The sequence below is a fragment of the Elephantulus edwardii genome, unplaced genomic scaffold (assembly GCF_000299155.1).
Source record: "Elephantulus edwardii isolate Elephantulus edwardi_28Jun2011 unplaced genomic scaffold, EleEdw1.0 scaffold00049, whole genome shotgun sequence".
NCBI classification, from domain to species: domain Eukaryota; kingdom Metazoa; phylum Chordata; class Mammalia; order Macroscelidea; family Macroscelididae; genus Elephantulus; species Elephantulus edwardii.
The window spans coordinates 1195858-1214700 of record NW_006399799.1 but is presented as its reverse complement, the minus strand read 5'-3'; the positions used below and the strand labels follow the sequence as shown (position 1 = coordinate 1214700).

Here is an 18843-nt window from a genome sequence, read left to right as displayed (position 1 = left end):
AACAACAACAAGATATAGGAACTATCTCTCAGGGGCAGATTCAAATGAATTAAGTCCCCCATAGTGGATGTTGTTGTTATGTGCCATCTAATTGCCTACGACTCATAGTGACCCTATGCACAACAGCCCTAAACCTTGCTCTATCTCACTGTCTTCAACACATCTAGCCCCCTTACCCTAGTCACTGAATCAGTCCACCTCATAGAGGGTCTTCCTCTCCTGCACTGTCCCTCCACCCTCCCAAGCATGACATCCTTCTCCAAGGACTGGTCCCTCCTTGCAACACGTCCAAAGTATGTCAGATGAAGTATCAGAATCTTTGCCTCTAAGGAGCTGCCTGGTTTAACCCTCTCTAGGATGAACCTGTTTGTTTTCTTAGCAGTCCATGGTATATTTAATACTCTTCTCCAACACTACAGCTCAAAGGCATCAATTCTTCTTCTATCCTCCCTAGTCATTGCCCAGCTCTATGAAACATTGCAAGTGACTGCAAAGATCATGGCCTATATTAGGTGCACCTTAGTCTCCAGAGTGACACCATTGCTCTTCAGTACCTTGGAGAGGTCCCTAACAGCAGACTTTCCCATCACTATATGTCTTTTCATTTCCTGGCTGCTGGTGTCAAGAATGTTGACTGTGGAGCTACGTAAACTAAAGCTCTTAACAATCTCAATCTCTTCACCATCCATCCTGATGCTGCCAATTGGCTCAGTGGTGAGAACCTTTGTCTTCTTGATATAGAGCCTCAAAATGGGACGCATAAATATTTACATACTAGGTATTGTGGAGATGAGATAAGACTGGCATGGGGCATTTTGAGTCAGACAATCATATGATCTAGTACTCCAGAAATGAAAAGGTAAAGAAAAATGGGGTTGCTTTCATAGTTAAAAAAGTCATTTCTAGATATGTCTTGAAATACAATATTGTAACAGGATAATATCCATACGCATACAAGGAAGTCCAGTGAATACCACTATCATTCAGATATATGCACCAACAACCAGAGCCAAAGAAAAGGCAATGGAAAATTTCCACCAACTTTTACAGTCAGAGATCAATTGAACATGCAATCAAGATGCATTAATAATAATGAGTGACTGGAATGCAAAAGTTGGGAACAGAGAAGAAGGATCAGTAATTGGAAAACATGGACTCGGTGACAGAAATGAAGCTGGAGATAGAATGATTGAATTTTGTACAATCAATGACTTATTCACTGCAAATATGTTTTATAAGAAACATAAACGCAGGTTATACCCATGGATTTCACCTTATGGTATGCATAGGAATCAGACTGATTACATCTGTAAAAAGAATCACTGGAGAAGCTCAGTATCACCTAGTGAAAACTAGGCCAGGTGCTGACTGTGAAAAAGACCAACTACTCATATGAAAGTCCAAGCTGAAGCTAAGGAAAATGAAATCAAATCCACGGGAACCAAAACATGACTTTGAGTCTAACCCACCTGAATTTCAGAACCATCTTAGGAACAGGTTTGAGGCCTTGAACACCAATGAGCAAAGACCAGATGAGTTGTGGGAGGATGTTAAATGTATCATCCAGGAAGAGTGCAAACGGTCATTACAAAGACAGAAGAGGAAGAAAAGACCAAAATGGATGTCAGAAGAAACTCTGAAGATTGCAATGGAACATAGAGAAGCCAAAGCACAAGGAAGAATCCAAGACACTAAAGAGCTGAACAGAAGATTCCAAAAGGCAGCACGGAATGACAAAGCAAAGTATTACAATGAAATGTGCAAGAAGCCAGAGTCAGAAAATCAAAATGGCCAAACTCGTTAGCATTTCCTAAGCTCAAGGAACTGAAGAACAAACTCAAACCTCAAGTTGCTATACTTAAGGATGCTTTGGGCAGAATATTAAATGATCCAGAAAGTATTAAAAGAAGATGGAAAGTCTCCCATAGGGGATATATTAAACCTCAATGAGAAATAAGCAAATAAAGTCCATATGACTATCAGAGTTTCTTTCTCGTAGACACATCTACACAGGAAACCAACTAATGAGCCATTTTTCTGTGGAGTCTATGCTCAGTATGTGAGAAAATACATAAATAGGTGAAAATGAAAGAAGCTATGATAGTCTGATTCATGCCTAAGGGATGGTACTAGAAGCTCATTGGTGCTTTACTTAACAGGGGAGCCCCTTTTTCATATCATATCTGGAAGGAAAGCGCTCCAAGGAACAAAAAGAAATATTAAACTCTATTTTTGAGTCTCTTTGCTCTTTTGCATCTGTTTTTCGGATGTGTCAAATGCGTTAATGGTTGGCTACTCAATGCGGACTGAGAGTGGGGTGGAGCTCCCTGATTAAATAAGCGTGGAAGGAGGAGTGGCATCCACTTCCATAACAGCTTGCCTCTGGAAACCCTATGAACCTGGAGAGAGGATGAAAGGCATCCAAGTGTCAAGGACTCTCCTTCATAGGGTCGCTATGAGTTGCCTACAACTCGACGGCACTTAACAACAACACAACAACCTATTTAAATGTTGTTGTTGTTGTTGCTGATTGCCTTCAAGTCGAGCAGGACTCATAGGGACCCTATGAACAAAAGGCCTGAAGCCCTTGTACAACTACCAACATTTATCAAAGTTCATTGAGTTTCTGGAGGCATGTTATTTAGGAAATGGATGCCACTCTTGCTTTGCTGTCACAGTACGTTATTTAATTATAGCCTTCCTGTTTAGCATAGTTTTGATGGCACAGTTTATAGGGAGTTGTGCTGCTAACCGAAAGGGCACATCCCTCTGGTGATTCAAATCCACCAGCAGCTCCTCAGGAAGAAGATGGGCAATCTTTTCCCACGTGATTTAGAGCCTCTGAAACCCTGAAGGGTCAGCTAAGAGTCAGTTCTGACTTGGTGCCACTGAGTGTGAGACAAAGTATTCTGCTACAGCTGCAAGCTACTGGGACAGCAGTTATTTAAATACAGTTGATGGTTTTTAAAAAGAAGGGAACCTATTCTCTCACTCTTTTTTTGAGGTCGAAAAGGGGTATATACTCTAACCATGGTACAAATTAGCTTAGTGATGTCCTCAGAGACTCAACTCAGGTTTGTTCTTTCTCTTTGCTCTTCCAAGTCTTGACTTCCTATCAAAGCTAGTTCACTTCATGACTAAAAGATAGCTGCCAAAGACAAATGAGGTCAAGACTTTCTAAGCTGGAAATACACAGACATAGACAGAGAGAACCTGGCCTCCAACTTAGAAGTTCAGTGTGAAAGGAGAGACAAGGCACTCTGGGAAAAGAATATGACAGAAATGTGAAGGCCCTTTCTTCACAAGGCATTGCTTCCTTACCCAGGGATGTGCTGTTCCCACAGTCATCTCCAGGGGGTTCCTTGCAGAATTCCTTCTCAGCATGTTTTCTGTGTCCCAGGGCTTCCTGTAAGATTCACAAGAGATCATCGATGGCTTCTATGGCATCTCAAAAGCCACAACCTTTTAAAAAGCCTGATACCTTACCAGGCCCCTGGAAAGATAATGGGAATGCAAGGTACCATGTGTGGGGCTAGTATCTTAAGGAGCCAAATAAAGAGAACTGGGAGTGGGAAAAACAGGCCTCTAGTCTGGGCAGCTACTGAACTTTGCCCTTTGCCAAGTGGAGGCCATGAGCAGCAAGAAGCAGTACTGGGAGACAAGGAGGTGGGGTGGGATCGAGTGGGGAAGGGCACAGAGGCAATGGTGACAGGTAAGGAAGAAAACATAACAGCTTACCTGGGACTCAGGAGTCACCTCCCAGTCGCCAGTGCTCCCCATCTTTGGGAGAATAGGGACCCGGGGAGTGAGAACAGCTGAGAAGGGGGGAAAAAAAAAAACCCTTTGAAACTCAAACTCTAGATTCCAATGAGACACTCTCCCTGAATCCTAAACTCCAGGTTTCAGAAAAATCATGTGTGGAACAAACTCTGCGGTCTTTTAGTTCCCTTTAGAGTGTCTAGCTCCCAGGCTGCCTTGAGTGACATGTCTTGTGGCCACATGTAAGGTACCTGCCTTGAACTCCCACAATCATTGCTCTGCTTCAGCCCCAGCCTGTCTCCACCTGCTGCATGACAGGCTACAATGGGATGTAATGGGGCTGGGAGCTGCACCCTCTTCTCAAACACTTAACTTACCTACTCTTCAGTAAGTATGTCCACCAGACACTAGTCCTATGCCTTGCTGTGAAATCTGCTTCCTGTTAGACATACTTCCCTATGATCCACCCCTTCCTCCTGAGGTATAGGGCTCCATTCCTAGTGTTCCCCTGGTGGTTTGGGAACTCACCACTCTCCTTCAAGGACTTTGGCTTCACCCTGGTGTTTAGATGCTTTGGAAGGTCAAGGTTTGGACTCTTCTCCCACTGCTTTGGGGACTGCCCTTCAGGCCAGTGATCCACTGGCTGGAAGTTCTGTGATGCCGGCATTGCCTTTAAGGACTTGGTCTCTGCACATGATTCTGGTTCCTACACAGAGATAGCCAAAATATTTAATTATTAGTTCTAGAAGATATACTCTGGTGCAAAATTATCTTGAGCACAATTACAGTCCAAAACCTAAGAGGTGCTTTTAAAATCCAAAGATAGCTTAAATAGAGGATGACTATAAAGTCTCAGGGAGCTCTGGTGGTAAGGAGCTTTGCTCTCAACCCAAAGGCACATAGTTTGAATCTACCAGCTTCTCCGTAGGTGAAAAATGGGCAATCTCCTCTTGTGTGATTAAACTGAAGACCTGCTGGAGGGTCAGCTATGAGTCAGTTCTGACTCAATGGTACAAAATAACCACATTAGCCATCATATACCAACTTCAGCAAATTAACCAGCACTAGTGGTGCAGTGGGTAAGCATTTGATGGTGAACAATTAAAACCTACAAGCATCCCTGCAGGAGAAAAAGGAGAAAGTAGCTCTGCCATCTGTTTTGGTAAAGATTTACAGCCTTGAAAGCTTATGTGACAGCCCTACTCTCTCTAACGGGCTGTTACAAATGGATCAATTTTAGGGTGGTAGGTTTGGTTTTATTTTGATTTTATAACAACGAGAACTCTCCTTTGTGATGGGAGGAGGCTACACAAGTGTTCCCAACAAGGTGATACTCACTATTCAAAGTATTTTTGAATCATAAAGAGGTATGATTAAAGCATGTGAAACGTTTGTGACATGTGATCCCTGTGCATCAAAAATAGGTTATCTAAAAAGGCAAATGGAAGTATTTTATAAAATTTAAAAATAAAACACTAAATACCATAGTTCTAAATAGCTGGTCTAAAAGGTAAACAGTTTGGACTATACCAAAAAGGTAAAGAATTAAAAACATGGGATTTGAAAAGAAAGTGCGTGCTGTTCACCAGGCATGACCCTCTGCCATCAAACTGATTTGACTCACAGCAACCGTCCATTGAATTTCTGAGGTAATAAACCTTTACAGGAGGAGACTGCTCATCTTCCTTCCACAGAGCAACAGCTGGATTCAAACTTCTGACCTATTGCTTAGCAGCATAACACATTATGGCCAACATCACTGAACTCCTTTAAAGGGGCACATCTAAGTCTAAGAATAGAAAGATACATAAAGCACTCAGACTCAAAGCAGGAGGTAGGAAGATTTATTGTATATCAGATTTAAAACCTTACAACAACTTTAAAAACTAAGTGAGAAAGACATGTTCTATAAAAGCATTTCTAGATTCCTCTTTGGTAATAACTTTAAACAGCATTCCAGAGACCTAGAAGTAATTTACTTGTAGAAAATATAAGTAACTTAAGTACTGTGCAGCATAAGTTAACAAGCTACAATTTATGTGTTCCAAAACCATGTTCCATTGTTGCTTATCTATTTGTTTTGACATTTGTGGGTGCCTGGGAGTACACTAAAAAATTAAAAACAAAGAACATAACAGGAGAAAAATATATAATAGATTAGGTTAGATTTGTTTTCCCTCTCAATTTTAGGAGGAATTCAACTGATCTTGTTATCTGTTGTTGTGTGCCATGGAGTCAGAACCGACCCACAGCTGACCATCCAGTGGGTTTTCAGAGGCAGTAATCACACGGGAGAAGATTGTCCATCCTTCTCCCACAGAGCAGCTGGTGGGTTCAAACAACATGGCTTCAGGATTTCGGTGCAAATTCTTACTGCATCGATTGAGAATTTTGGATTTAAACTAAAGCCCTCATTTAATAAATGAATAATTATAAAAATTTTTCTTTAAGTCAATTCTCATCTCTGGTTCTCAAATTCTTCACCTTCCACTTCTGAAGTCCTAAAATTTTGTTTGTTCACTGCTACTTAAGAAAAACAGTTGGTTTCTTTAAAAGAAAGAATATGGGAGGTGGGATGGCAGAGTAGCAAATGGTACATTTTCTCTCATACTTAGATCTGTAAGTAAATATTCGCTCTATATCTTCAGTTTGTAAAGGCATCCAAAAAGAAAAGACACAATCTTTTTCTCTCCAATCTTACTTACATGTCTTTTGACAGACAGAAAAACCCTGTCATGGCATATAATCTCAAACCTGTAATTTCCCCCAGCAAAATGCAGCTATGAATAATATCGTATGACACATGGAAAGCAATGGGATGAGGATGAGATGAGAGTCCTGAGCGGCTGGGCAGTGAACTAAAGGACTTACATACACTAGCTTCAAAAAGGATTTGAAATATGTCACAACAAAATCACATCGTGGGCTTTCAGTGCGAATGTTAAATCTACAATACTTACACCTGCTCCATCTCAACTCCACCATTTTTAATTTTTTTTTTCCGCTCCACCTCTCAATTATATAAATTTGGGCAACTTACTTACCTCTCTGTGTCTCTAAACCCAGTTGAAAAATTGGTAATTTAAAATACAACCCCCCTCCAAAAAAATACAAAACCCAAGCTCTGTTGTCTTTTTAGAGAAAAAAAAAGAATACAAACCCCCTACTGCTGCTGAGTTGCCCCTCCCCCAACTCATGATGGCCCCATGTGTGTGACAACAGCACTGCATCCCACAGGGTTTTCAAGCTGTGACCTTTCAAAAGCAGGTCACCAGGCCTTTCTTCCAAGGTGCCTTTGTGAATGCTATCAGGTTGGGAATTAACTCACAGCTGTCTTCTGTTGGTTTTCTACGGCTATAAATGGCACAGGAGGAGAATGTTCATCCTTCTCCCTCAGGGCCGTTAGTAGATTCAAACTGCAAAAGGTGCAGCGGCTGGGTCAGCAGCACAACTCCTATAGATGAAGAGCTCCCCAAGTTGGCAGCTAGCACTTAACCATGTGCACCCCTCAGATACTCCTTGGTAATGATGCCTACCTTACTGAACTGCTGGTTGATTAGACACATAAAAAGCCTGGAACAGTATCTGACAGTGAGTGCTCAATAAATGCCCATTAATGGCTCATTTTGAGCCTTATACCTCAAAGGTATTTTCATTTTCATGGTCTGCAGATGAGGTATCTATTGTGTAACAGGAAGAATGATGGCTTAGAACCTACAGATCTGGGTTTAAGCTCTAGTTCATTAGTTCCCTGAGCATTATGAGCCACTTGACTTTTGAGGGACTTAACTTCATCTGTAAAATGGGAACAACAGGCCCTGCAGTTGCTGTCGTGTCTTCCAAGCCGTGTTGTCTTTCTGCCGACTGGATGGCCTCCCAGAACTATGACCCAGCCACAGCCAGCGTTGTTGCTTCCCAAAAAAGGGACAGAGCCTAGCGGGGGCGCTGCCCGGGGCTCCGTGGGCAAGAGGCTACAGCAGGAGCTGATAACCCTCATGATGTCTGGCGACAAAGGGATTTCTGCCTTTCCTGAATCCGACAACCTTTTCAAATGGATAGGGACCATTCATGGAGCCGGTGGCACAGTATATGAAGACCTGAGGTATAATCTCTCCCCAGAGTTCCCTAGCGGCTACCCTTACAACGTGCCCGCAGTGAAGTTTTTCACTCCCTGGTATCATCCCAGTGTGGACACTCAGGGTAACATCTGCCTAGACTTCGTGAAGGACATGTGGTCTGCCCTGTATAACGTCAGAACCATCCTCCTCTCTTTCCAGAGCCTGCTAGGAGAACCCAACATCGACAGCCCTTTGAACACACATGCTGCTGAACTCTGGAAAAACCCCACAACCTTTAAGAAGTACCTCTAGAAAACCTACTTGAAGCAAGTCTCCAGCCAAGAGCCAGATCTGATTTGACGGAACACACACACACACAAATAATAAAATAAAAATTAAAAAAAAAAAATTAAGATTTCTTGTTGCATTGGGAAATCTACTGTCAAGGACCTCTTCAAAATGCTAAAAAGCAAAGATGTCAGTTTAAATAAAGACTAATGTTCACCTGATCAAGTCATGGTACTTTCCATTGCTTTGTATGCATCTGAAAGCTGGACAATGAATAAGGAACCAAAGAAGAATTGTGGTGGTGGCAAAGAGGAATGCATATACCCCAGGGACTACAAAAAGAGCAAGAAGTCTATCTTAGAGAAGGTGCAACCAGATGCTCCCTAGAGGCAAGGATGGTGAAGCTTCATCTGATAGATTTTGGGCATATTGTCAAGAGGAACCTGTCCTTGAAAAAGATACCGTGATGGGAAAGGTGGAGGGTCAGAGAAAGAAGACCCTCAACAAATGGACTAACTATAAAAATGGGCTCAAGCAGGGCAGATGAGAAGGCTGGTGCAGGACAGGGGAAGGTTTCTTCAGTTGCTCAAAGGATCACTATGAGCCATAGTTAACAACAACAAAGCCAGGTGACACTTGCTAGATGAGTTTCAGGGACACTAACTAGACCAAAATGAGAAAAACTGACTGTAGGGTCTCAAAAATAACAAGGATAAAAGTACAGCAACAAAACCAAACATCACAATAGCTGAAAGACAACACCTATTGCTATTCTCACAAAAATATAACTGTTGCCACTAAAGCACTAACTCTCGTCTTTTTAAAAAAAGACAAGATTTTTTACCCCCAAAAAGGGTTACACCATTGCTGAAAACACTGTAATACCAGGATGATGCATGGAGTGGGTAGAGCAAGCTCCTATTCCATCTCCTAACTTCAAAAGTCCATTTAATATATTACCCTGGGGCAGAGATGTATCAGATACTAAAATGATAAGAACACCACCACTTGATCTCAGCCAAAAGGCTGAGATGCAATAGATTAAAAAAGGCACTCACCCTGATGCTTACTCCATGTCTTATTTACTTTCTTTGTTGGTTGTAAAGTGCAGGTAGTTTGACATGTGCAGATTTTATATTCTGTACATATTTAAAAGCATTTTTATAGACATTTACTCCATTGCTTTAGGGAAGAAGAGCAATCCTAATTTGCATCCCTTGCCCTTGTTTCACCTCGGAGCAGGGACCACAGTAGACTCCACATATGTTGTGAATCCAAGCTGGACCTCCTATTTGCACCTGGTTGAGCTAGAACTTAGGGGTATTGGAAAGTGAGGGATGAGAGCAGTCAGTGGGAGGGAGCACTTAGTGGAGAGCAGTTGGATTTCTCTTAAAGAAAACCACTGATTCACAAGTATGAAGGCTGGAGGGTCATGCTGGGGGGATGAGTCTGAGAGAAGACAGAGCCCAGAGCTGTGAGTCTGAGTTTGAGCTAACTGCCCAAGCCCCTCCTTAATGAAAAGACTATGGCCTCACCTGCTGCTGGGTAGCCTGGGCCTCTCGGTGCCAATCCTCCACCAGGGCCACTGCCTCCTCCCCGCTCTCGGGGTGGTGCGCCTGCACCCAGGCCTGGACCTCTGTAGGTAAGATTGTCAGGAACTGTTCCAGCACCAGCAGCTCTAGGATCTGCTCCTTGAGGCGGATCTCTGGCCTCAGCCAGCGACAGCACAGCTCCCAGAGCTGACTGAAGGCCTCATGGGGTCCAGCTGCATCCTTGTACTGGAACTGCCTGAAGCGTTGGCGGGAGGCCTCAGGGACAGGGACAGGGACTGGGTCCCGGTCCTCCTCCTGGGATGAGTCCTCCTCCAGCTTCACAATCAGTAATCCTTCTGGCTCTGGCAGGGGTGAGGCCTGGGCCTGGGATTCCAAGGCCACCGCCATGGTCTAGCCTGGATACTTCACTTCAGATGGACTGTCCTCTTCTTGCATTTAGAGTGTATCCTCCAAGGTGCCTTCTGAAAGAGGGGTTGCTTTCCAAGGGTCTAAAGGCAGAAAGACAAAGAACACAGTGAATAAGGGGACTAAGAAGTCTCAATTTCTTCATGTCCTTCAAACCTTCCTCCACCCTTGGGGTGAGAAGGTGCTGAGAGAGACAAGAAATGAGATTGCAATCTGCCCCCAAAGCCAGCTGCCTCACAACATAAACACAGCACAGGAGTCAACCATCTGAGGTCATGCTAAATGCCTTAGCCGACCAAGCATAGCCTTTCTCCCTTAAATACAAGTCCAGAGTCTAATCTCCCCTCAGGTTGGTTTCCAAATGTCACCTTTCCATGAATGAAGCCTTTCTTTTTGATGTTTAGCATATCTTTTAAGAGCATTTGCCTGACAAAATCCTTCTCTCATGCCACTCTCCCCATTGGCCAATGATCCCATTTTTCTTTTTCAGTCTTTATTTTGTTGACTCCTAAAACTCCATGCAGGACCTATCTCAACACCTCAACTCCAAAACCCAACCAAGGCATTTCCACTCAATTGTCCCTTGGATATCTGAAACTCAGTAAGTCAAAGGTTGAAAGTACGCTTTTCTTCTGCAAACCTGCCCCTCTTCTGGCCTTTCTCATTCAGAGAAGACTCCATCTTCCATCCAGTTATTCTAGAAACCTGGCCATCCTTCTTCCAAAGCCTCCATCCAATTCATCCCCTAGTTGTGTTTACTTTACCCTCTAAACATGTATCTCTCCAATGCCACCACCTCAGTTCAGGGAATCACTGAGTCTTTATTCAGGTTTCTAACCCTTGTCACTCCACGCTTCACACAATATAAAAATCTGACCACGTCATATTCCTGCTAAACACCTTTAGTGACTGACTTTTCATTGTCCTCGGTATAAAGTACTAACCCTGCCTAAGTTTTATCTCTTCACCATGTTCCTATTAGTCAAAGTGTTCCACATGCACACCTCCCAGTCCTGTACCATGCTGCCCTCTGAACCCTCTCACATGCTATAACCTCCTCTGGGAACAGTCTCCTCTTGTCTTCAACTAGTAGGGCTCAGCTTAAATTGCATTTTTCCTAAGAGGCCTTCCCTGGACACTGACACAGGATTCAGTATGGCTATAAACTTCCATAGTACCTCGTTTTCTCTACCATAACCATGATCACACCTTTTTATAACTATCTTACCTATTAAATCATCTCCAGAGTACTAAAAAGCAACAATGTCAGTCTAGAGACTAAGGTGTGCCTAATCTAGGCCATTGTCTTTGCAATTACTTGCTATGCATCAGAAAACTGGACAATGGCTAAGGATGACAGAAGAATTGATCTCTGAGTGTGGTACTAGAAAAGAGTCTTGAACATATCATGGACTGCCAAGGAAACAAACAGGTCTGTCTTAGAGAGGGTGAAACCAAGTTTCTCCTTGGAGGCTAGGATTCTGAAGCTCCATCTCACATACTTTGGGCATGTGGCCAAGAGGGACCAGTTCTTGGAAAAGGACATCATGCTCGGAAGGGTGCAGGGACAGCGCAATGGAGGAAGACCCCAGATGAGACAGACTGATTGATTGATACAGTAACTCAGGTAATGGGGGTTGGTTTGTCGGAATCAGACTGGCTCAGGACAGGGCAGGCTTCAGTGCTGCTGTACAAAGGGTCACTATGGGCCACAAGTGTCTCGATGGCACATAACAACAATGATTAGATCACCAGCCTCCTGAGAGATCTAGGACAATGCCTGGCACACATAGTAAATAATAAATAGTTAATGATTAATAGACTAAAGATGCACTATGAGATTACAACTCATCCATTTCTGTGCCCAACAAATCTAAAAAAAAGAAATTAACTTGCCTGCTCAAGCCAAAAGGAATTATTTCCTCCTCCACTCTTGCCACTTTCTACAATGTATTCTTAATACTGAGATATGCTATATGTTTGTGCATCCCAAGAGACAGTCTAGCCTCCACAAGGGCAAAGACTATCACTTACTCCTCCTTTTTTTGGCATCCCCAGCCTCAGCATAAACACTCCAGTCTCTCAGTAAATGACTGCTGAATGAACACCTGGGCCAGCCCCTCTACACAGTGAAGATCCTGATGATACCACACTGGCTTAGCTGAACAAATGACTTCTTTGTATCAGTCCCAACAATCTAAGATGACATTAAAAATGCCCACTCAAAGGAGGCTATTAGCTGCATGGCACAGCTAGCTTGTCAAAGGAGGAAGTGTTATCTAGTCAGATGGCATTTTAGGGAACTGACTAGAATCAAGAAATAAGCAAAGGTGATTAAAACCAAAGGCTTGTCCTGAAGGCCTCCAAGTACTAAGGAAAAAGGTGGAAATACAGCTCATGGTCATCTGGCAACTTCCTTTGGCAACCAGCTCAAATGTCACCTCATTTGTTAAATTTCTTGCTGTGCCCTGTCTCTACTGCTGTTCCCCAAGAATTGTTTCCCCATACTATGTTCACAGAGCTGTTGGTTCACCCCTCTATTAAAGGTTTTATCCCACACTATTGTACTTACAACACTGTAGTTGTTGTTGTTAGGTGTTGTCAGGTCGTAGACAGCTCATAGCAACCCTATGAACGAAAGGCCTGAGCACTGTTCATAGTTTCCAGAGGCAAGCCATTTCAGAAGTGGATGCTACTCCTGCTTCCAAGCTTGTTTTAATCGGGAAGCTCCACCAAACACTGTCCACCATGGGTGACCATTATCACATGTGGCACATCAGTGTCACAGTGTTTAGCATCACAGCAACCACAAGTTAACTCTATACAGCAATGCACAGACCAGTGCTATACCACCTAGAAGAAAGTTTGACAAAAAATCAATTTGAACCAGGACTGAGGGCCGCAGATTAAAATCACCCACCTTGGGCTTGGTGGCTACCTACTCATAAATCTGATAACCACACCAGGCTGAATTACTAAGTTCCACACTCTTTTCTTCAATTCTATACCAAATAAATAGCAAGGCCATTCAAGGTTATGCTGCCTTTTATAAAAATAATAAATGTGGAAAGTCAAAAGTCTAATAGACTATTGTTGTTGCAGTTGTTGTTATGTGCCATTGAGCCACCTACGACTTACAGTGACCCTACGAATAACAAATCTGAAACTTGGCCTATCCTGTGCTATCTTCATCATCTCTGATGTACCTGAGTTCACTGTCACACTCTCTGACGCTTCATTTTTCCCAGCAAGATGTCTTTTTCAAAGGACTCACCCCTCCTGATAACATTCCCTAAGTATATGAGATAAAGGTTAACCAAATTCTTGACTCTAACAAACAGAAGGTTGCACTTCCTCAAAGAAAAATGTGTTCGTTCTTTTGGCAGTTCATGGAATATTCAGTACTCTTTTCCAACACAACAACTAAAAGGTATTGATTTTTCTTCCTTCATTGTTACTCAGTGTCCAACTTTCAGATGGATAGGAAGTAACTGACAAGACCATAGCTTGGATCTTGTTGTTGTTGTTGTTATGTGCCGTCGAGTCGCTTGCGACTCATAGCAACCCTATGTACAACAGCCCTAAACTCCGCTCTGTCCTGTGCCAATCGCACTGTCTCTGACACTCCCATCCCAATTATCCCAGTCACTGAATCAATCCACCTCATAGAGGGCCTTCCTCTCCTGCACTGTCCCTCCACCCTCCCAAGCATGTCCCTCTCCAAGGACTGGTCTCTCCTCACATGTCCAAAGTATGTTGCTTGGATCTTAGTCTTTAAATTTATATTATTGCTCTATAACACCTTGGAGAGGTCCTTGACTGCAGTTTTTCCCAAAGCAGCACATCTTTTAATTTCTTGAGTGCTGCCACCAAGGCTGTTGATTGTGGATTCAAGTAAAATGAAGTGGTTGAGAACTCCAATCTTTTCTTCTTCTGTCACAATGGGTGTACGCCAGGGATGCATCCTGTCTCCATACCTTTTCAACATGTATGCAGAGCAGATTATCCGAGAGGCTGGGCTCTATGAGGAGAATTGTGGCATCAGGATTGGTGGAAGATCTATTAACAATCTCCGTTATGCAGATGACACAACCCTGCTTGCTGAAACTGAGGAGGACCTCATGCACTTGCTGCGAAGGGTCAAGGACTGCAGCCTTCAGTATGGACTAAGGCTCAATGTCAAGAAGACAAAGATTCTCGCCACTGGACCAATTGGCAGTGTCAGGATGGATGACGAAGAGATTGAGAGTGTTCACAGCTTCAGTTTGCTCAGCTCCACAGTCAACACTCTTGGTACCAGCAGTCAGGAAATTAAAAAGCGTATCGCAATGGGAAAGTCTGCTGTTAGGGACCTCTCAAAGGTACTCAGGAGCAACAGTGTCTCTCTGGAGACTAAGGTGCGCCTGATACAGGCCATGGTATTTGCAATCGCTTGTTATGCATCAGAGAGTTGGACAATGACTAGGGAAGACAGAAGGAGAGTGGATGCTTTTGAGCTGTGGTGCTGGAGAAGGGTACTGAATGTACCCTGGACTGCCAGGAAAACAAACACATTCATCTTGGAGAGGATTAAACCAAGCTACTCCTTGGAGGCAAGGATTCTGGGGCTTCGTCTGACATACTTTGGACATGTTGCCAGGAGGGACGGGTCCTTGGAGAGGGACATCATGCTTGGGAGGGTGGAGGGACAGCGCAGGAGGGGAAGATCCTGTATGAGATGGATTGATTCGGTGACTGGGGTAATCGGGATGGGTGTGTCGGGGGCGGTGCTGTTGGCGCAGGATAGAGCAGGATTTAGGGCTGTTGTGCATAGCGTCACTATGAGTCGGAAACGACTCGACGGCACATAACAACAACAACATCACAATGTTGCCTTTTGGTCCATTGGTGAGAACTTCTGTTTTCTTGACACTGGGATATAATCCATATTGAAGAGTGTAGTCTTTGATCATCTGCAAATAAGTGCTTCAAGTCTTCTTCACTTTCAGCAAACAAGATTGAATAAGCAGGTTGTTGATGAGCCTTCCTCCAATCCTGAAGCTACATTCTTAGCCATAAGTCCAGCAGCTCAGATGATTTCTCTCTTTCTCCTAATGGGTCATAAATTACATTAAGCTAAAGAACTAACTTCTCATGAAATTTTGTTTCAAATCACATCAGACTTACTATTGTGATAGTCTATGCACATTTGTGTCACTCTCCCACATGAGGACTCATCTCACCAATCACTTTGGGAGTGTCCACTCTACCCTGTGCTGTACTGGGTGCTAGAGATCCAACTGTGACTAAGACAGGCTTTCTTACTGTCATGAAAATTACAGTCAAGAGCAAAAAACAGTCAATAAGCAAGGAAAGATATGCTCCTGTACAGAGAGCAAATGACAACAAATGGGAAATCAGCAGTCTAACCTGACCCAAAGCCCAGAGTCTTAGATAATAGGTATTTTCTTTTGGAAAGATTTGAAGTTCCAAAGGTTAATTTCAAGTAGAAATCAAAAAGCCCCAGGAACCATGTATCACCAAAAGTTTTTTCACTCCTCTTTCAGACAGATAAGAATAGTAACTTACTGAAGGGAAGAGACAACAGTAAGCTGACTTTGCAGAGCAGACAAAGGGAAAATGAGCAGGAATACTAGGGCCCCACTAGAATCAGCTCAGAGAGTACTTGTTTACTGAGTGCCCATGTGGTGCCAGGTCTACTGCTGGTTGTTCTACATTCATAACCTCACTGAATCCCTGCCCAAGAGTCACTAGTGCTGATTTGCACTACAATGATCACATAAATTCAACCACATACAAGGACTATTAAGAGATCAGTTAAATAGTGCTGGCCATTCCATTCACTGTGGTGGTCTGCAGTGGGTACATAATGATACTCATGACTCTGCTGTTCACTGGGTCTTAGTCTTGGTCTTACTTCCCTTGTGCTTCTCTTACCAGAGTGTGAGTAAAGTGTCTTTCATAAAATATGGTTCTTAAATACAAGCCAACTCTTTCCTCTACTGCTCAACCAACAAAACCTAACTATCTGGTTGGCCTATTGGCAGAGAGCATGTTAATTTCTTAAAAAAGAAAAGTGCTAAGCTCTGCTGAAGAAGGAGGGGCAATCTCCTGTACCAGTCAGATTGAATTTGACGGTACACACACACAAAATAATAAAATAAAAAAATTTAAAAAAAGAAAAGTGCTTTCTCAAAGCAATTTTAAACTGATTTAATATGCTGTTGTTGGGTTGTATTGTTTTTCCTCCTGTGCTGACGTTAGAATATAATCATCCTATAGGTGTGACTGTACTATATACATAATTTATAATTAGGAAAATTTAATACCTGTGGGAAAAAATTACTTGTTTTCTGATTATACAATTAGTAAGTGGTAGAGTCAGGATCTAAAGACAGATTAATTTTCTCAAGTCATTTTTCTTAACCACAAATAGCCACATTCAGGTCTGCCAGTCATCTAAAGTCCTGAGCCACATTCAGGTCTGCCAGTCATCTAAAGGTATGGGACACTGAAAAGAACTTTAGAACAGGAGTGAGGAGATCAGGGTTCCAGTTCCCCTATTGCCAAATGTCAGCCATATGACTTTGGGCAAGCCAGGCAGCTCCCACTGCTGCTTTACAAGGCCACAATTTACAACTTGACACTAGTTGGTTCCCCAATTAAGTGCTGACAAATTTAAAAGGCTACAAGTACCAGAAAGGCAATGAAAATATGTGAAGTGGGCTGAATGCGAAGGACTATAGCTAACCTCCAGTCTGCCAGGGCAAGCATGGGCCCAGTGGTCCCAAGTCTTTCACATTTTCAAAGAGGAGCCAGAACTGTGGATTTTGCAAATGCTGGCAACCAACCCCAAGAGGACTGAACAAAGCATGATGGTAGGCTTCATTCTGTCAATTTTCCCACCTTTAACTAAACAATCAATTCTCTTTCCTAATATCTAGGAAGATTTAGAAATGGTACACGTTCCTCAGGGTAAATTTTACTCCTGTCAAAGTCAGGATCCCTTTAAAAGTACAGAGAAGCTCTGAGTGGTTCTTAAGGTAATGGAACAGCCCACCTAAAAAACTAGGACTAGGGAGCTCTGGTGGCCCACTAGCAAGAAGCTGTGCTGCAATCCTGAAGGTGCATGGTTTGAATTCACCAGATGCTCTGCTGGAGAAGGAGGGGCAATCTCCTCCTGTGCTAGTTGGATCTGATTCGATGGTACACAAGAAGAAAAAAAAAAAAAAAGAAAAAGAAAAAAAAAGGCAAGAAGCTATGCTCTAATCCTAAAAAGCCAAGTCTGTTCTGTGGCCTCTAAAGAGAGAAATCCAGAAACTCTTAGAGGCTGTCTGGCACACTTGGCTGACAATCCAGGCTATGGTTTAACACAGCTGCAGCTTAAGCCAAGAACAAACAGGTTATATTTAAAGGCCAATTTGAATCAACTGAAGTGGTTGCCTAAAGTAGGGTGCTGAGGACTCTAAATCCCATCTAATTGCTCTTCCAATTAACCATCATTTTCAGAGACATAGGAAAAGGAGGAGCAGTGCATTTCCTGGATTTGCCACCCTTAGCTTAATCTCCCATAAACACTGATCCAGACTCAGGCAGAAGACTAAAAGCTCATGCCCCTGGAAATCCACTGGAAGTCGCAGTCACACCTCGTTTGGTGATGCGTGCCCAGAATGGTCTTAATCCACGCACTCATGGAGCATTTACTGACGCCTGCTATGGGCTGTTTCATTTAACTCAGACCACAACCCATGATGACAGCACTAAAGAAATCAAAACACATGTTGCACTGGGGAAATCTGCTGTCAAAGACCTCTTCAAAGTGTTAACAGCAAGAATGTCAGTTAAAAGACTAAGGTGGACCTTATCCAAGCCATGGTATTTTCAACTACTTCCCATGCATCTGGAAGTCTGACAATGAATAAGGAAGACCAGAGAAGAATCAATGCCTTTGAATTGTGGTGTTAGTGAAGATTATTGAATATCCCATCGACTACCAAAAGAACAAACACATAAGTGGTGGAGGAAGTGCAACCAGTATGCTCCTTGAGGCAAGGATGGTGAAATTTTGTCTCATACACTTCTGCCATGTTGTAAGGAGGGGCCAGGTCTTGGGGGGGAAAAAATCATGCTGGGAAACGCAGTGGATTAGTGAAAGAGAGGAAGACTCTCAATGAGATGGATTGGCACAGTGGAACAAAAGACTTGAGTATGGAAGAAATCATGATGATGGTACAGGATAGGACAAGGTTCAGATGTGTTGTTCTCTGGGTCACTAGAAGTGATAATCAACTCAACGGCACATAACAAGGATAAAAACAAGCTTTGGACTGGGCAAAAACTTCAAAGTGACTTAGACTCTGTTCCTGCCCTGGAGATGTTCACAGTCTAAAGAAAGCAGCAAACACTTCACAGATTATTATGATCTAGCATGGTAAATGCAGTAAGTGAACTGGGGGAGGAGAGGTGACCTAACTGGCCTAACAGAATTGAACAAAGCAACATTTGAATTTGTTCTGAAGGAAAACTGATTCTCTGGCAGATTCCAAGCAAAGAGAATCAAATGCTCTACCCAGGAAATGGGGAGACTCTGCAGACCTACGGTGTTATTGCACACTAAGTGAAGATGAGGCTGTAAAAGAGGTCAAGAGTGTTTATGAAGGGGTTTGAGGGTCCAGCGCTAAGGTTTTGAACTTAATTCTGTTGGTGATGGAAACCAGTGCAGGCTATGAAGCAGAAACCCGATTCGTAAGTTAAATAGATCACACTAGTTGCAATGTGTG

The 18843-nt window shown here is 43.0% G+C and overlaps 1 protein-coding gene across 1 annotated transcript in view; it reads right to left on the bottom strand.

Annotated features, from left to right (window-relative positions):
* ZSCAN20 (zinc finger and SCAN domain containing 20) overlaps positions 1-10045 on the bottom strand; it is a 15127-nt gene extending 5082 nt beyond the window's left edge. The window contains exons 1-4 of the mRNA XM_006886574.1: positions 9641-10045; positions 4288-4465; positions 3739-3815; positions 3322-3406 (exon numbers count right to left, since the gene is read on the bottom strand). Of these exons, the coding sequence (XP_006886636.1) occupies positions 3322-3406; positions 3739-3815; positions 4288-4465; positions 9641-10045 (745 nt within the window). The remainder of the gene's footprint in view (positions 1-3321; positions 3407-3738; positions 3816-4287; positions 4466-9640) is intronic.
* Positions 10046-18843: the final 8798 nt, after the last annotated feature.